The sequence below is a fragment of the Cheilinus undulatus genome, linkage group 15 (assembly GCF_018320785.1).
Source record: "Cheilinus undulatus linkage group 15, ASM1832078v1, whole genome shotgun sequence".
NCBI lineage: Eukaryota > Metazoa > Chordata > Actinopteri > Labriformes > Labridae > Cheilinus > Cheilinus undulatus.
This window is the reverse complement of record NC_054879.1, coordinates 48,246,492-48,262,227: the sequence shown is the minus strand read 5'-3', so window position 1 is coordinate 48,262,227 and position 15,736 is coordinate 48,246,492. Positions and strand designations below refer to the sequence as shown.

The 15,736-nt window shown below is 40.6% G+C and overlaps 1 protein-coding gene across 1 annotated transcript in view; it reads right to left on the bottom strand.

The window, feature by feature from the left end:
- ptprna (protein tyrosine phosphatase receptor type Na) overlaps positions 1-15,736 on the bottom strand; it is a 35,773-nt gene that overhangs the window by 9,754 nt on the left and 10,283 nt on the right. The window contains exons 3-14 of the mRNA XM_041807894.1: positions 10,538-10,648; positions 7,630-7,756; positions 7,313-7,460; positions 6,891-7,092; positions 6,573-6,725; positions 6,366-6,491; positions 4,699-4,733; positions 4,374-4,618; positions 4,185-4,271; positions 3,999-4,078; positions 3,752-3,816; positions 412-621 (exon numbers count right to left, since the gene is read on the bottom strand). Coding sequence (XP_041663828.1) covers positions 412-621; positions 3,752-3,816; positions 3,999-4,078; positions 4,185-4,271; positions 4,374-4,618; positions 4,699-4,733; positions 6,366-6,491; positions 6,573-6,725; positions 6,891-7,092; positions 7,313-7,460; positions 7,630-7,756; positions 10,538-10,648 — 1,589 coding nt within the window. The remainder of the gene's footprint in view (positions 1-411; positions 622-3,751; positions 3,817-3,998; positions 4,079-4,184; positions 4,272-4,373; positions 4,619-4,698; positions 4,734-6,365; positions 6,492-6,572; positions 6,726-6,890; positions 7,093-7,312; positions 7,461-7,629; positions 7,757-10,537; positions 10,649-15,736) is intronic.

Below are 15,736 nucleotides of genomic sequence, written 5' to 3'. Positions count from 1 at the left end.
GAAAGCAATTACCAAATGTTGGCTTCAAAAGAGTCCAGCGACTGTGAAATTTCTTGTAAACATTATAGACTCTATTTGCAAAATGGCAAAATGACTTTTACATTGCGTCTTCAAAAGGAAAAAGGAGAGAAATATTGGGAAAAACAGGACTGCCATAAATGAAAAAATCTCAGTTTTCATCTAAGATTGTCAGACTGTGCTCTTTTATGCTGTGCCTGTGTTTTTTTATGTCCATTTTTATAATTTTGAGAATTGTTTTGTACCTAGGCTTGTCCTCACCTGTTTTATGTTTACTTATTTTTGGAAATTTAAAAATAAAAGTATTTAAAAAAAGAAAAAAAAAGGAATCAGTAAAACCCAACCTGACCACAACGTCCTCTCTCTGCTCTGTACCGCCTTATATTGTTGTACCTGATAGTCAAAGTGTGTTTCAGCTCCTCCCTCTGGCCCCAGACCCAGCTTCCCATTGGCCACTTGCTGGGTGTAGTGTTTGAAACAAGCCACCGCCATGGCCAATACCAGCAGGCCTCCGACCACTGCCATGGAAACAAGGGTGATGACCGTCCCACTGGAGCCCTGGGAAACCCGGGTTACCTGAGGGAGACCCTGTGCATCCGTCCTCTGGGGGGAACAGACATCATACAGAGCAGTGAGAAAGACACATAGGATGGAGAAGAAATATAAGAGAGCGTTTGTTAGCATGCTAAAGCTAAAGCTAAGCTCAGTGAGAGGCTGATGCTGAGTTATAAGGACCAGGGTCTGACCAGCAGAGAAAACATGACTCAGGAAACCATTAGGGACTCCATGGAGATCAGTGGACCCCGGTACAGCTCATTCCTCACATCCACAGTGAGCTAATCCTGCTCTTTATTTCTAACATTCAACACTGTTTTTACTGCAGTACCCAATAAAAAAACAGCACTACAGTCATTTCTTTCAAAGCTGAATCACCACACTCCAGTCTGCTAAATGTCACTCTAAAAGAAAAGCAGCTCTACTTATAAACCTAAAAAAGACTCAATTTGAGAGGATAAATCATTTTATTATATAAGAGCTGCAAATAACCAGCAGCAGTTCTTCACCTATTATGAAGAGGACAAAAGCAGAGCTGAGCACAAAAGTCAAAGCTACATAACGCGCTCTGATGAGGAACTTTATATGACATCACCTTTGGGGGTGAGCAGCATGTATGAAATTAACTTCACTTGGGTTTTTTCTTATCAGCCCCCTTGTAGATTTGAAGTTTTGATCAGCCTTTGTGAGAGCACAGCAGTTAATATGAAGAAAAAAATCCTCATGAAGGAGAGGAGTGATGACAAGACCTGAGCGATAACCATGGTGTAACTGCTCTCTGTTCCCCAGTATTTAATCTCTGCTCTTTCACCAACACCAGACAAATACTGAGCTAAGTTAGCATTGACCTCAAGGCAAAAATGGTCCTGATATATTTACTGAATATGAGAGTGTCTGTCTGCCATTTCTGTCATTTATACGTCTTGAGTCCCCAACTCCCCCTTCGACCCCCGCCCTGCTGAAGAACAGGGATGGTCTCACTGTGGTGCATGAGCGTTAACACAGGAGGGTTTCTGGGGCAGTTCGCTTCAAATCATTCAAACATTTTCAAGAGTGCATGTGCAAAAATGGGCATTTCAGTTTGTATGACTGTGATTGTGGTGACCCCTACTGGACCTCATGCTCACATTAGTGCCTGGTGATCAAAAATCATTCCTCCTCCTTTTTTAAGTTAAACCAAATATTCAGCTTCAATTTCAAAGTTACAACAGAAAGACAGCCTGACAGCAGACCTTGGATCTTGCTAACCACTAGAGTGAGAGGACACATCTGTCAGAATGAAAAACAGACCCTAAGCTTCTGAATAAAATCAGATTTGACTTCTGGTTAGGATTAGGGTCAGGGTTAAGGTCAGGGCTAAGACACCTAAAGTTAAAGCCAAAACTGCTGCGTTAGCTCAGTAAGATACATAGTTTACACCTGTGGTTCTCAATCTTTTTTCAGCCATGTAACCCCTAAACAGCGCAAAGCTTTTTGGCCAAAAAGAAAGACATTAAACAGCGCTGTGACAGCCGTCTGGTTTATCAAACTTCGTAACTGATAAACAATTTTAAATTACAAATATTTTTTCAAACATTTTAAATGTTAAAAATGCATGATTAAATTCATGGCACATCTTCTCATCACTAAATGTGGGAATTCAAATTAATGTACTGAAAACAGAGACTGGAAATGTCTTAAAATAATCATCTAAAAAATAAAAATAACAGTCTTCATCCTGCTTCTGTGTTCTTTTCTGTTTTATAGCCACAGGAGCGTTAGATTGTTTTTTATTACATTAGATGGTGTGTAAAGCAGCGCAAATTTCCCTTGAGAACTTGGACAAATCACAGTGTTATAATCCACTTTGGGGAAAATGTGCATAAATGCCATATTCGTGTGTTACCTGATCTCCATTATTTATTTTATTTAACATTTATTAAATATTAAAACCTGTTTGAGGTGTTTCACAGTCGTTCAGCTTCAGGATGACAAATGTTTAGACATTTTTCTCCTTGTCTTAGAAAAAGACTTCAGTCAGTCATTAATTCATGATTCCTCCTTTTCATTTTTCCCTGTTGGTTTTCTCACTCCTGATTTGATAACAACCAGGATCATATTAATTAGCTCCATGCTTACTGCTCTGTGGCGTGTTTGTTTCTTCCCTGATTAAACTGATATATTTATTATGTACATTCTGGTGATGCAGGTGATTGAATGAGACTGTTTGTGCGAACAGCAAATAATGAGGTTAATGGCACTCGTGACTGTTGCCATGGCACCTGGGATCTGGGAGCCGGGGGAGGGTGAGGAGATAAAGCACCATGGCAACAAGTGAAAATACAGGTTGTTACAAAGAGTCGCCTCACTGATGTGTAGAGGACGTTTGGCCTCCAGGTGGACCACACAGAATTCTACACACACACACACACACACACACACACACTACAGCGAGGATGGAAAACAAGCTGTGGAGTAGAGATGGAGGCTAACGCTTGGATCTACACTCCTGCAGCTGCATAAAGATAATCTGTAAATTAACTTTCTGCTGTAAAATAATCACAGAACAGGCAGAAACACTGTAGTCACAGCCTTCATTTTTTAATGACTCATCTTATCTCATGTTTGCTGATGGATTTATTACTCTGCCACAGCTGCCCTAAATTAACAGCATTGGTAATTACCAAAATCATTTTGATGTTTCTGCAATGGTTAATACACCAATATGTAGAAGCTCTTTAAACCAAATGATATTTTTAATGCTAAAACAGAATTATTATTGTTATCCATGAATTCTCAAATTTACTGATTTACAAAAAAACTGAAAAAATAGTAAAGCACATTAATATTTCTTGATTAATATGTCAGATTATAGTTATTTACTGTCATTCCTGAAGAGAAAAATTAGTTTTAGTGCTTGAATGTTATGCTTGATTCATTTCTGACTTGTCAGAGAAGCCCAGTGAGCTGACTCACATTTGGGTGAATTCAATTTGAAATTCCTCATTCCTGTTCAAAATGGTAAAACGTGGAGAGCTGAGTGAAAATGAAAGAGTCCGCATTAAAGCACTTCATGATGCTGGATGGTCTCTGAGACAGAGATGACAGCTGGTCTAATACATTTGTTAAGCTCTGTACATGAGTGAATATTGGTTCTTTTAATGAATGGAGGTGTAATGTGTGTGTGTGCAGCATTTACCTCTCCTACACCCGTCTGAACAATCTTCAGGCCTGTCTCAGACTCCAGAAAGTTCTTTTCTGATACTGTTAGGGATGAAAAAAACGCACAGTCTATGTTAGAACGTGAAGAACGAGGAGGTTCGGCTGCAGATTAAAAATAACTAGACCATACATGCAGTTTTGTGCCTAATGTTTGTTCTTCAGTGTGTAGGCAGGTGTTAATGCGTGTGTGACTGTGTGTGGGTGCTGCTGTGTCTGATCCTCACCAGCTTTAGCCGCCACCTCGGCCGCCGTCATGTTGTGCTCATTCTGGCGGATACGGAACGTAAGCGCAGGACCCACCACACTGGAAAACACCGACAGCGCAAACACAAGATGAAAGCTTAAAAAATGTCCTTATTATGAAGGGAGCATGGTCGAACATGTCCGCACAGAGAGCACGTTTGTGGTACCTGATGTTGATGAAGCTGCTGGTTGTCAGGTGTATTTTATCAGCCAGGAGCTCCAACAGTTTCACGCCATCATACAAACTCAGAGGACTACCAAGAAAAAGCACACGACTCCTCACAAACATGTCTAATAAATATCTTATTACTTAAAATGAATACGGAACATGGCAGTGAGCGATTCATTTAGCTGACCTCTGGTTTGTGACGATGTACCCATACTCCTCCTTCCCTCCCATTCCCTCCACCACTGGAAGCCCCTCCTCCTTCGAGCCCTGGCCGGCTTCAACAGGAGCCGTCTGGGGGGGCTGGGAGGCAGAGGGAAGGTTTGTACTTTTAGCTGGAGCTGTAGCTGGGACCGAGAGGGAGGAGGGGACAGGAGGGGCAGGGGCAGGCTTCTCTGGTTTACTGGAGACAGTGTCTGTTTTTAACATCTGCATCTGTGGGAGAGAGACAGAAAAACTGTCAGAGAAACAGAGAAAAGTCTAAAAATAACCACTAATATGGAAGGCTGACTTACCTCTTTCAGGGTAATGAGGTCTTTCTCAATTGGATCTGTTAAGAGAGGTGATTTTCAGTGAATAAAGCAGAAAACGTTAGCTTAATTTTCAAAAAGAACTCATTAACACTATTAAATGCTCTATTAAACTTATTTATTGTTTTACAGATAAAATTTGTCTTTTAAACCTGGATTTTGAATAACAAGAGGACAAAATCTGCAGGTTGCTGCCTTTCAAAATAATTTTTTTTAGTTTTTTAAAATGATTGACTTTTAACTCTTAGAAATGATGGGAATGGACACACTTCTGTGTAGCTTTCTCTCTGTGCCTACAGTCGGCCGTCTGGAAAATCAAATATTCTCTAAGCCGTAGTTCTAAGTCAGACTGAAGACGACTGTACTCCAGGATTTTCCTCTATTTTGCTTCTTTAATTTTACCCTCAACATTTACAAGCCTTCCAGAGCTGGCTGCTGAGAAGCATCCCCACAGTACGATGCTGCCGAGAAGCATCCCCACAGCACGATGCTGCCGAGAAGCATCCCCACAGTACGATGCTGCCGAGAAGCATCCCCACAGCACGATGCTGCCGAGAAGCATCCCCACAGTACGATGCTGCTGAGAAGCATCCCCACAGTACGATGCTGCCGAGAAGCATCCCCACAGCACGATGCTGCCGAGAAGCATCCCCACAGCACGATGCTGCCGAGAAGCATCCCCACAGCACGATGCTGCTGAGAAGCATCCCCACAGCATGATGCTGCCACCAGCGTGCTCCACAGTGGGGATGGTGTGTTTGTGGTGATGTCAATGTTTGGCGTCTTGTCTGATGGTCTCAAAGCTCCATTCTGGTCTCATCAGACCAAAGACCTTTCTTCCTCTTGACCATGGAGTCTCCCACAGTCCTTCTGGTGAACTCTAGTCCAGATTGAATCTGAGTTTTCTTCAACAGTGTCTTTCTCTTTGCCACTCTCCCATAAAGCTCTGACTGGTGAAGAACCCGGCCAACAGTTGTTGTCTGCAGAGTCTCTCCATCTCAGCTGCTGAAGCTTGGAGCTCCTTCAGAGTAGTCATAGGTGTCTTGGTGTCCTCTCTCACTAGTCTCCTTCTTGCACGCCCACTCAGTGTGTGAGGACGGTCTGATCTAGGCAGATTTACACATGTGACATATTCCTTCATTTCTTCAGGATGGATTTAACTGAACTCTGGGGGATGTTCAGAGACTTGGAGATGTTTCTGTCTTAGACTTTTCAATCACCTTTTCTCTGAGTTGCTTGGAGTGTTTCTTTGTCCTCATGATGTAATTGTAGCCAGGAATACTGATGAACCAGTGACTGGACCTTCCAGACACAGGTGAATGACTACATATTTTTGTTTAATTAACATTACTTTATAGTAATTTGTTTTCACTTTGACATTAAAAGTTTTTTGTAATTAATTTCTAAAAAAGCCAAATTATACCGATCATGATTAATTTATAAAATCAGAAAAACATCCATGTGGGTGACTTTTGAAAGGCACTGTAAATATAAACAACTTTTCATTATGTGTCTTCATTTATACATACAACTTACAACTGGGGACTCTTGTTTCAATTTAATTGTAATTTGGGGGAACAGTTTCCTCCCTGTATACCTTGCTTTTAAATGCTGTTTTAATCTGAAAAGGTGTAATAGTTGAAGCAGGTTACCTGTCTTTTCCTGCGCCTGCAGCAGCTGCAGAATGAGAGCTAGCTTGTAGAGCTGCTCCTGGCTGAGCTCTCTGGGATCAACCCTGTACCTCTGCAGGACCCCTGACATCCTCTGCAGCAGGCCATCTAACACAGGATGGCAAAGTTAGCCCAACATTAGTCTGTAAAGCAGTGCATCATGGGAAGGTTAATAGTTATCATTCCTACCATTGTTTCCAGACAGAGTACTGAGGTCCTGAGGAGCTTTTTTATTCTGCAGTGCTTGCTGTCTGCCTGCAGTATCGACTCTCTCCTCCAGGGTGTAGTCTTCCTCATAGTCCACTGGAATTTCCAGGTTCAGTTCTTCATAATAAGGCAGTCCTGTCAGAGCACATTAGGATATGATGGTGACCTTAATGTATGGAGCCATCCCTCCCTCAGCATGCCTTCCAAACCAGCAGTATATATGAGTAATGTTTGTTGTAGGTTGTAATGCTTTAGTAGAGCATCAGATTTTCTGTATAAATCCTGAAAAACGCTGTTTACCAGCAGGAGCCATAGAAGCGGGCCCTCTGTGGCGATAAGAAGGCTGTGGAGACGCCAGGTAGAGAGACAAGGCTTCCTGTAGCAGCTGCCTGTCACGCTCTCGCTCTCGTTCTCTCTGATTGGCTTGGGACCTTGAAGAGGGGCGGGCATAACTGCCTCCAGCTCCAATGAGAGATCGCTCTACTTCATCTTGGTATCTATGCTGGAATCAGAAAAGGCTCAGCTACTTTAGTATTTAATTTCTACTTTTTACAACATTTTGAACAGTAATCTTTCATATTTTTGCATGTTTATGTGTATTTTCCTGTTTTGTTTTCATATATGATGGATGATATTTGGGTTTATGTGTTATTTTTTTTATTAAATGTGTGATTTTTACACATCTGACACGCCTGCTTTGGCCAACACTACTGTGTTTGTACCTGGTGGTATGTGTACGGGTCCATGGAAGCTGTCTGCATGTGAAGGGGGGTCTGAGGAGGTTCCACAATCATATAGTCCAGATAATTGCCACTGGGAGCTGTGGACCCAGACTTGGAGCTGTGGTGATGAGGGATATGCTGTTTGGACCTGGCAACCCAGAGCAAAACAAAGAGAGGATTAGGATGAAAGAGGGAAGGATAAAGGAGCCAAGGATTATGAATGGTGACTCAGGGGGACTGAATGGACCGATCTGATTCCTTGGGCTGACTCATTTGTTTTGTGTCAGATGTCATCGCTGTAACTGAGGCGTACTTACTGAGAGGAATGAGAGGAGGAGGAAGAGGAGGAAGAGGAGTTTGGCTTATAGGGCTGGGTGGTGTGGGGAACTCTCTTCAGCTCCTTTGATAAAATATACTGGGTGATGTCATCTTGCCAGGAAAGCCCTACACACACATAAACACACACACACACACACACACAAACACACAAGGCCATTAAAGACAGCCACAGTAGCAGAGAGAGGGAGGAGTGTGAGAGGAAGAGAGACCATAACCAGGAGGGTTAGAGCTGTAAAGTCTTCATCATGGCTTCTGCTTAAATCTTTTGGATTTTTGTCAAAATAAAAACTTCAGACTTTTGCAAACTACTATAAATTGTTCCTTTCGGTCAGAGTTATCCGGTTCTGTCTGCAACCCCCTCCCCTTTTATATTTATTTTTAGCTTATCTCTTCAGAATAAGCAGGATTAGCATGCATGCTACTAGCCCATGAAAGAAACTGTAGTAATCAGCATCCTCCAGCTTCTGGGTGGCTTCATTTTGAAGCTCCTTTGTTTTTTTCTGCTCTCTCTTTCCTTCAGTGACGCTGAGCTAAAGGCTGATGGACTACAGGTCGTCTGTCAGAGCTGAGATCTTCACCAGGCTGATTATCTATATTTGTCTTAAATCATAGATCCCAGATAAAATAACTTGGTGTGCTGCTACTTTTCTTTACTGAAAATTGTCAGGTATTATGCTGGTTATTTCTTGGAGGGTTTCTGAATTGGAGGTGCTGCTAGGTAGAACTAGCCTTCATTTGCAGCTATGAATAGCCAGCCCCCTGCAGCCGGGGCGGGCCAGCATCCCGTAGCGTCTTCCTGGGAACTCCTGAGCAGCCGGGAGGAAGCAGCTGTGTTTCTGTCTGCAGTTTAAAATCCATCTGTATGAGCTCCACTCAGTATCAGCAGTTAAAAATCAGTAGCACTAGAAATTATTCTGAAAGGCATCATCACTTTTTCAATTTTTATTTATACATTTTCAATAACAACCAACGACAGTAATTCCCTTAACCCACCCACCCTGAGCTTAGAAAAGAGAACAGAGAAAGTACAAACAGAAAAGAATAAAGAACCAAGTACATAAAATGTATAACACCTAGTAAATCAGTAAACACACTAAGACAGTCTAAGGGAAATAACAATAAATAAATAAATAAACAACTAAATTAACCATCTGGTTTCTCTACAAACTGCTGCCTCATTTTCCTCCTAGTGTGCAAAAAATGCACAGGGGGGTTATTACTGTAAATAAAAAAGTGATATTAGTTTATTTTTAATTGTTTAATTTTTTCCTTGTTTCTTCAACTTGTGCCATTAACAAAAATACCAAATACTCAATAATTGTCATATCTTTTAACCCTTTAATTGTCGCATTTGTAATGTAAACAAACAACATTTTTTGATGAAAAAATGTTATAAATATCACACATTTTAAAACTGTTTTACTGTTATTGAATTATATTTTTCTCATTCAAGGTCAGCCCTAATCATAAATGTCAAATACTCATTCATTCAATTTTTTTTAACCCTTTAAATGCCATGTTTCATTGATGATGTCACTGCATTTTTAGATGCAAAACACACAAAAATGATTTTTTTGCAAGTTACTACATGAAAACTAGATAACTTATTTTTTGATTATTGCACAGACACACTCACAGACTCACACACTGATCTGCACTTAAACAAAACCTCAGAGAGTTAGTGAGAAGGGGAGCAGAGGGCAGTATAACACTGAAATCTGGTGGTAAAAACATGTATTTCCTGCCCTCGCCCATATATGGTAGAAGTGACATCACAGGGTTAAAAAATGGTCCAGGTGCAAATGTAAATCCCCAACTCTCAAATGAAGCCCAGAAACCAGGAAATGCATGATTCATGCCTTAATGGCATACGGATCAAAAGAAGTGGTTTGAATGGGTTTTAATGGGGACTTTTACACGGCAGGGATATTAACGCTATAAAGAGATTTACTTTATTTATGTTGGGCTGATTCTTGTGGCTGGGACAGAATTTTGAAAATTGTGCAAAAATGAACAAAAAATAAAATACATGGTAATATTAATCGTGAAAGAGGACCATTTTTTTTTTTAAATATCAACAAAGTGTGTATTTTTGGCACAAAGGGTACCAGAGGGAGAAAAAAAACCTCCTTTGTTAACATTGATTTTTCCAGTTAAACACAATTATTTACAGTGTCACAAAGGAAAAACAAGATATTATAAAACATTATGTGGATTTTTAAAATTTGCTTTTTTATTTAAAAAAAAATGAAGTTGCCATATGAAGACTGAGAAACTAAGAAGATGTTAACTTACACTTAAAAGGGTTAAACTGACAAAAATCAAGCTAAAAATGAATAGATCTGAGCAGAATACATATACATGTATAAATGTGTATTGTCCCTTAAACAATACCTAACTTTAAAATAATTATTGTACGCAGGTAAACAGAGAATAATTTGGCGTTCTTTGCATTCCCAGAGTGTGAGTGCAAAAGATCTACAAGTGAGCAAAACCAAGCTAAATGTAGAAAAATACATTTATGACATAATGGGCTTTTTTTTCCATTTTTAAAAGTTCCACTCTAGAATGAATGATTAGTAGATAGTAAAAATAGAAAAATATATTTTAATTCTTTAAAACAATGACTTAAAATTGTAATAATTCTGACGAAATTACCACCAGCAGTCCTGTATGGTAAGGACCACTGCACCCCATGTGTAAAAATAATTTTATATAAAATTCAAATGATCATATTTCCTGTTTTATCATAAATAAAAACTAAAACAGAGCTTTAAATTCACACCAAACTTTTTAATGCTATCATGCAAACACAGTACTTCACGCTGGCTGAGCTTTGACTCTGAAGGGTTTTCCTTATTAAAGGTAATTTTAGTGATGATTTACCTTGTAGCATTAGCTGCTTGAGGACTTCCTGCATCCTCTTCAGAACAGGAACCGTCACCTGGAACTGGATCTGCTCCTGCTTAGAGCTACGACACTGACCGAACAGTCCGTCTGGAACAAACACAGCATTTCAGCATCAGATTGTTCTGCATGCTAACTGTGGCAAAAGAACAGATTAAGAACAAAAGCATTGAGACTTTGTTCCACTGAGCTGCTGTTTCAGTTTCAGGCTCTTTGTCATGCATTCAAGGCTGAAATGGAACAAAGACGCTAATGCTCGTAGTAATATCTGACTTTTCATACTATGACAGCTTACAGTGACAGAAAACATAACAATGGATAAACAGTTGTTCTTGTCTTTTATGGTGCTTTTACTCAAACATGAATGAATCTGCCCTTGAGGTGAAGAGCAGCTCTTTGTATCTGCCATACTTCTAGCCCACGCCACGCTAGCCCACAGTGGTGAGTCATGGTTTCTGAAGCTCGGCCCACACGCTTTGACTGCTTGTCAAATTCCTCTTGACAGGGTTCTGCCAGCGTCAGAGAGGGAACGTTAAAGCCCCTGAAGTGGTTGACAAGCTGCCAGTAGCTCCGGGGCCAATCAAATTTTAATAGCATCTAATCAATTTTATTTTCTGTGACCTGCTCTCATATCAGATACAGTACATAAAAAAGTATAAGTTCTAGACATCATGTCAGCCTCCGCCTACACAATTTCATGCATCGGCTCATCTGGCAGAACAAGCTGATGCATCAGTTTAAGCCTCACAGAGCAGGAAGCTGCTGTATTCTTCTATCGCTGCATTCAGGTGTACAACTGTTATCTCTTTTTAAACTACACACAGGGAATGAAGCCAAGTCTGACTTCACAAAGTAGATCCTAAAGTGCAGAAATCACTAACTCTGTTGCACAGCTGTCATGATCAATACGTGAGCGATATTTCTGAAGAGATCAGTCGGACTGTGATGTGTTTGGAATCAGGATAAAGCAGACTGCATTGATGAGTCATCACTGACTTTCACTCCACCAGCTACAAGTGGGGGAACTGTGCATGGTTATATGGAACAGATTAGAGAGGATTAATGTGTGAGCAGGACGCAGTTAAAGTGATTATTTTAGCACTTAATGTATTGAAAAGGAAGTAGATCAACTTGTTTGGCTTTATTTCTGCTTTGCAGCTCCTCCTGCTGTTAATGTTGTTGATCTAGAGTCTGATTTTAGAGAGAGAAACAAAGGTGCAAAATCAACACTGTGCACAATTTCTGCACACATTTCATTCAAAGTCAGCAAAACCCCAAAGCACATTACAAACCACTAATGCCAATAACATGATTGGATGCTGGATATTGAACCCTGTTCACAGACTGCACTGGCAGAAATACAGCGGCTCTGATTCCTGGTGGAGGACTGACTGATGACAAAGAGGAGAGGGACACGCAGGGATGGAGGAGGAACTGAAGATGAATGGAGAGACGGCATGCCTTGATTGGATTGGGACTATTTCTGGAGCTTGGGTTATTTCTGTGGATATCATTTTTGTACACTGGTGTTACAGCCGCATTCAGAGAGAGAGACGGGGTCTGATCGGTGTGAGAGAAAGGCAATGACTTAAAAATGATCCAGTTAAATTAGTGCCAAATAAACAGTGAAATTAAGCTATTCTAGTGTACTGTACAGTAGGTTTAGATTGTGTGAGCCCATGAAGAAAATGTGTGGCTCAGTAGGTAGAGGTGGTCATCTCTACCTCTAATCGTCTACAGTCACATGTTGATTTGTCCTGAAGCAAAACACGGAACCCCGAATCACTCTCTGCTTTGCCAGTGGCAAATAAACGTGCTTGGATTTAAATTAATTAGTGATGCTTTAAGGCAATTTCACTAACAATTAAACACAATTTATAACTGTATTAAATCAACTAGTCTACAGTAAAGATAAGGACTGTTTTAAAGATGGCCGCAGCAGCCTTGGATAGCAGAAAGAAGCTAACTTCGGCAGTCATAGTACTGCTGGGATTCGATCCTCAGTGCTGGTGAATGTTGTTGGTTACAAGACTACAGTTTGACACAGCATCTGTACAACTTTGGCCAGATTTTCTATATTAAAATAATGCTAACCTGCTGATCCTGTAGCATAAGTGGACAACATTTGATAAAGGGCCCACTTTGGTGAACTGTGAGTGGATGAAATTTGCTGAAGCTTCAGGGCTGGCCGCATCAGAGTTTGAGTTGATTGAGAGTATGGGCCTGACCTGATCAAGCGCTTAATAGAGTCAGATGAAAAGTTTTTGTCTATTACAAGCAAACGCTAATAAAGCATACATTACTGGCTGTAAACCTGTTAATTTCTGCAGAAAAAATTGACTAAATGGAGATTCTTTGTTTTTTGAAGCTTATTCGTAATGTTAATAATCCAGAGCAGATATCATCAGCCTATACATACAAGCCTGGCACCCTGAATGGCTTTGTTGTAGGACCTGTCAGATGTACACTGGACATTCGACTGTTATCTAGATGGTCAGCACCTCAGGGAGCAGCTGGGGGACAGGTTCAGGGTGTTACACCTGTGCACAGAGACCTCCATGCCAAGGAGTGACCTTACTCTGTTTAACAAATGCATTCCACTCCAAGAGACTCGACACGCTCCACAACATCAACATAAACACGGCCATGATTCAGTTATTTAGCTCCAGAAATCTGTTCTACAGTCGGCTCTAGAGAAAGACAAGCAAAAGAGCAAGCAGCAGGAAGTCAACAAAAACAAGCAGCAGAATCTCCTCTGAGTGTCTCTAAGTGGTGGTAAAATAGGAGAAAACTTCTAATCTACCTGGAACACGACCAAAGCAATAAGAGCCAGCAACACAGCCTGTCACACACAAACACAACATCTGCTGAGAGCACCTAAAATACACTGTGCTCCATATACAACCCAGCAAAACACTCGAGACGCAATCAATCTAGTGAATCACTGGTGGCAGCGTGGAGAAAGAAAAGAACTTTAACTACAAGAAGCTTGAAGTCCGGGGCTTTGCTGGAGGCTGGGCTGTGAAGCTGACATTATTAGAGCTGAATGCATGACTGTGTGCCTTATGGGGAATATTACAAGATCTTACAGAATAAGCTGGGATCACTGTCATAAGGAGGAAGATCACATGTTAGTTTGCAGAATCAGGTCATTTCTCACTAATATTGAAATCCATAGTTGCATATTACGGTATGTTGTCTGTTTTGTTGTGATCGTTGTTGTTTAGTTCTTATCTAAAGGACGCCAGAGGCCGATAACATTTTAAAGACAAATGACCATGAAAAAGCACAGTCAGCATAAATGATCTGCAGCAAATGGAACCATTTTTCCAGCTTCATTCTCATTATCCCACATTTTTACTGCAATATTCATGTTTTTGTTTGTCAACTATATCTACTCAGTAAAGAGGGAGTTTTAGTTGCACATGATAGGAGAAAGATACTCAGAACATTTAAAGGCAGAGTACTATGGAAAATAAATACACATATTAAAGGTAAGCCAGACTAGGTTTAAACCCAGTTTATGGATCACGCTAATCACTCCACTAGCAGGCCTTGTACGCAGCCAGTCCCAGCAACCAACCCTTTCCCCGTAACTATCACGTACTCATGCTGAAGCAGGTCGGCAGAAGAGTGAAAACATAGTTTTCAGATGTTGCAGTTGCAGTTTCAGTGTTGTTCTCTGCGCTTGCTTTAATAAAGGAATGCTGTTGATTTCTGGCAACAGTGCCGCTATGGCTAATTCTGAGCTAACCGCTCCAGTAGCAGCCATCGCCATTACATGGTGCAGTTCTAGTAAAAAGAACACAGTGCTAAAGCTATATGTGAGATATTTTCAGCAGTGGAGGCAGCCATTAGAGGGCTGATAGTCCAAGTAAACCCCGCCCATATCGACCTCTATATGTATGGCTCTAGTTACCACAGTGGAGGCGTCCATTACTGACAGCATTCAGTCCAACCAAACCCAACTCTGTTATGGTAGGGCCCTGAAAGTAGCATCACTCACTCACTCACTCACTCACTCACTCACTCACTCACTCACTCAGTCACAGACAGAGCCGTCTGTAGGCTGACCTCAGTGGTCAGCTATCAACAGGGGACTGTGGAAGAGGCTCAAATTAGATCTGATTTGACAGAAATTATTACCAATGACTTCTGAATAATAATTTTACTAGAAATGTCTCTACCATCAAAACAAACATAAAAGGGCCCAGCATCGCTGTCAGCTTTTCCTCAAACAGACGTCCGGTTTGAAAAGGCTTTCTTAATAAATACGCCCTCTAATCCTTTATGAACGCTTGGTTAGAAATCCTAACAACTGGAAAAGGTGGGAGAAAATGAGTGAAAAAGACCTAAAATTGGCAAAAAGCAGAAAAAAGGTGGGTGAAAATGGGAAAAAGTGACACGTAATGCAAGAGGCACCTTCAATGGGCAAAAAATGTAAAAAAAATGTAAAAAAAAGCAATTTGCAAAAGCAGGATAAAAAAAGACAAAACAGGGCAAAAATTGCAAATAAGGGCAATGGAAAAACACAGACAAAAAAAGGTTGACAATTAAAGTCCGCTGTAGAAGTGTGGGAAACAAATTACAATGGATAATTCTGAGTTTCCCCTTTTTATAGTTTTCTGGGGGAATAATACTTCAAATTTAGACATAAAGAGCCACACGTGGCTCTAGAGCCACGCGTTGAGTATCACTGATCTAGATCATTGCCTTTATATTCCAGTTTACATAAAGGTTCTGCAACTGCAGGTCACAACATCCATTCTTCATCTAAGTTGGTAAAATTGCTTTATTTATTTTTTTTGCATACTTTCTTTTTTGATGAATAGATAATTCAAAGCAGATAAACGTGCAGAAGTAGAATAATTCATGACATCTAAGGAGTTAAATGTTATTTATGTTAACAGACAGATATCAGTCAGTGCCATGCCTACTTCATCAGGACAGAGGGAATCAGTCATTTTGATGAAATTACAGTTAATTAAGACCCAGAATGTTTTCTTGTTTTCTTGCAGCTCCCTGCAGTCTTCTGCAGTCAAACACAGAAAGCTGTTAATGTAAACCCGGCACAGTAGCTGCTGTTGTTTCTAGTGGACGTTTCTGTGTGTGCATGGAGGCTGCAGCAGTCACACTCTGTTCTTTCCTCTTCCACAGGCTGCAAATGAGGCCAATTAC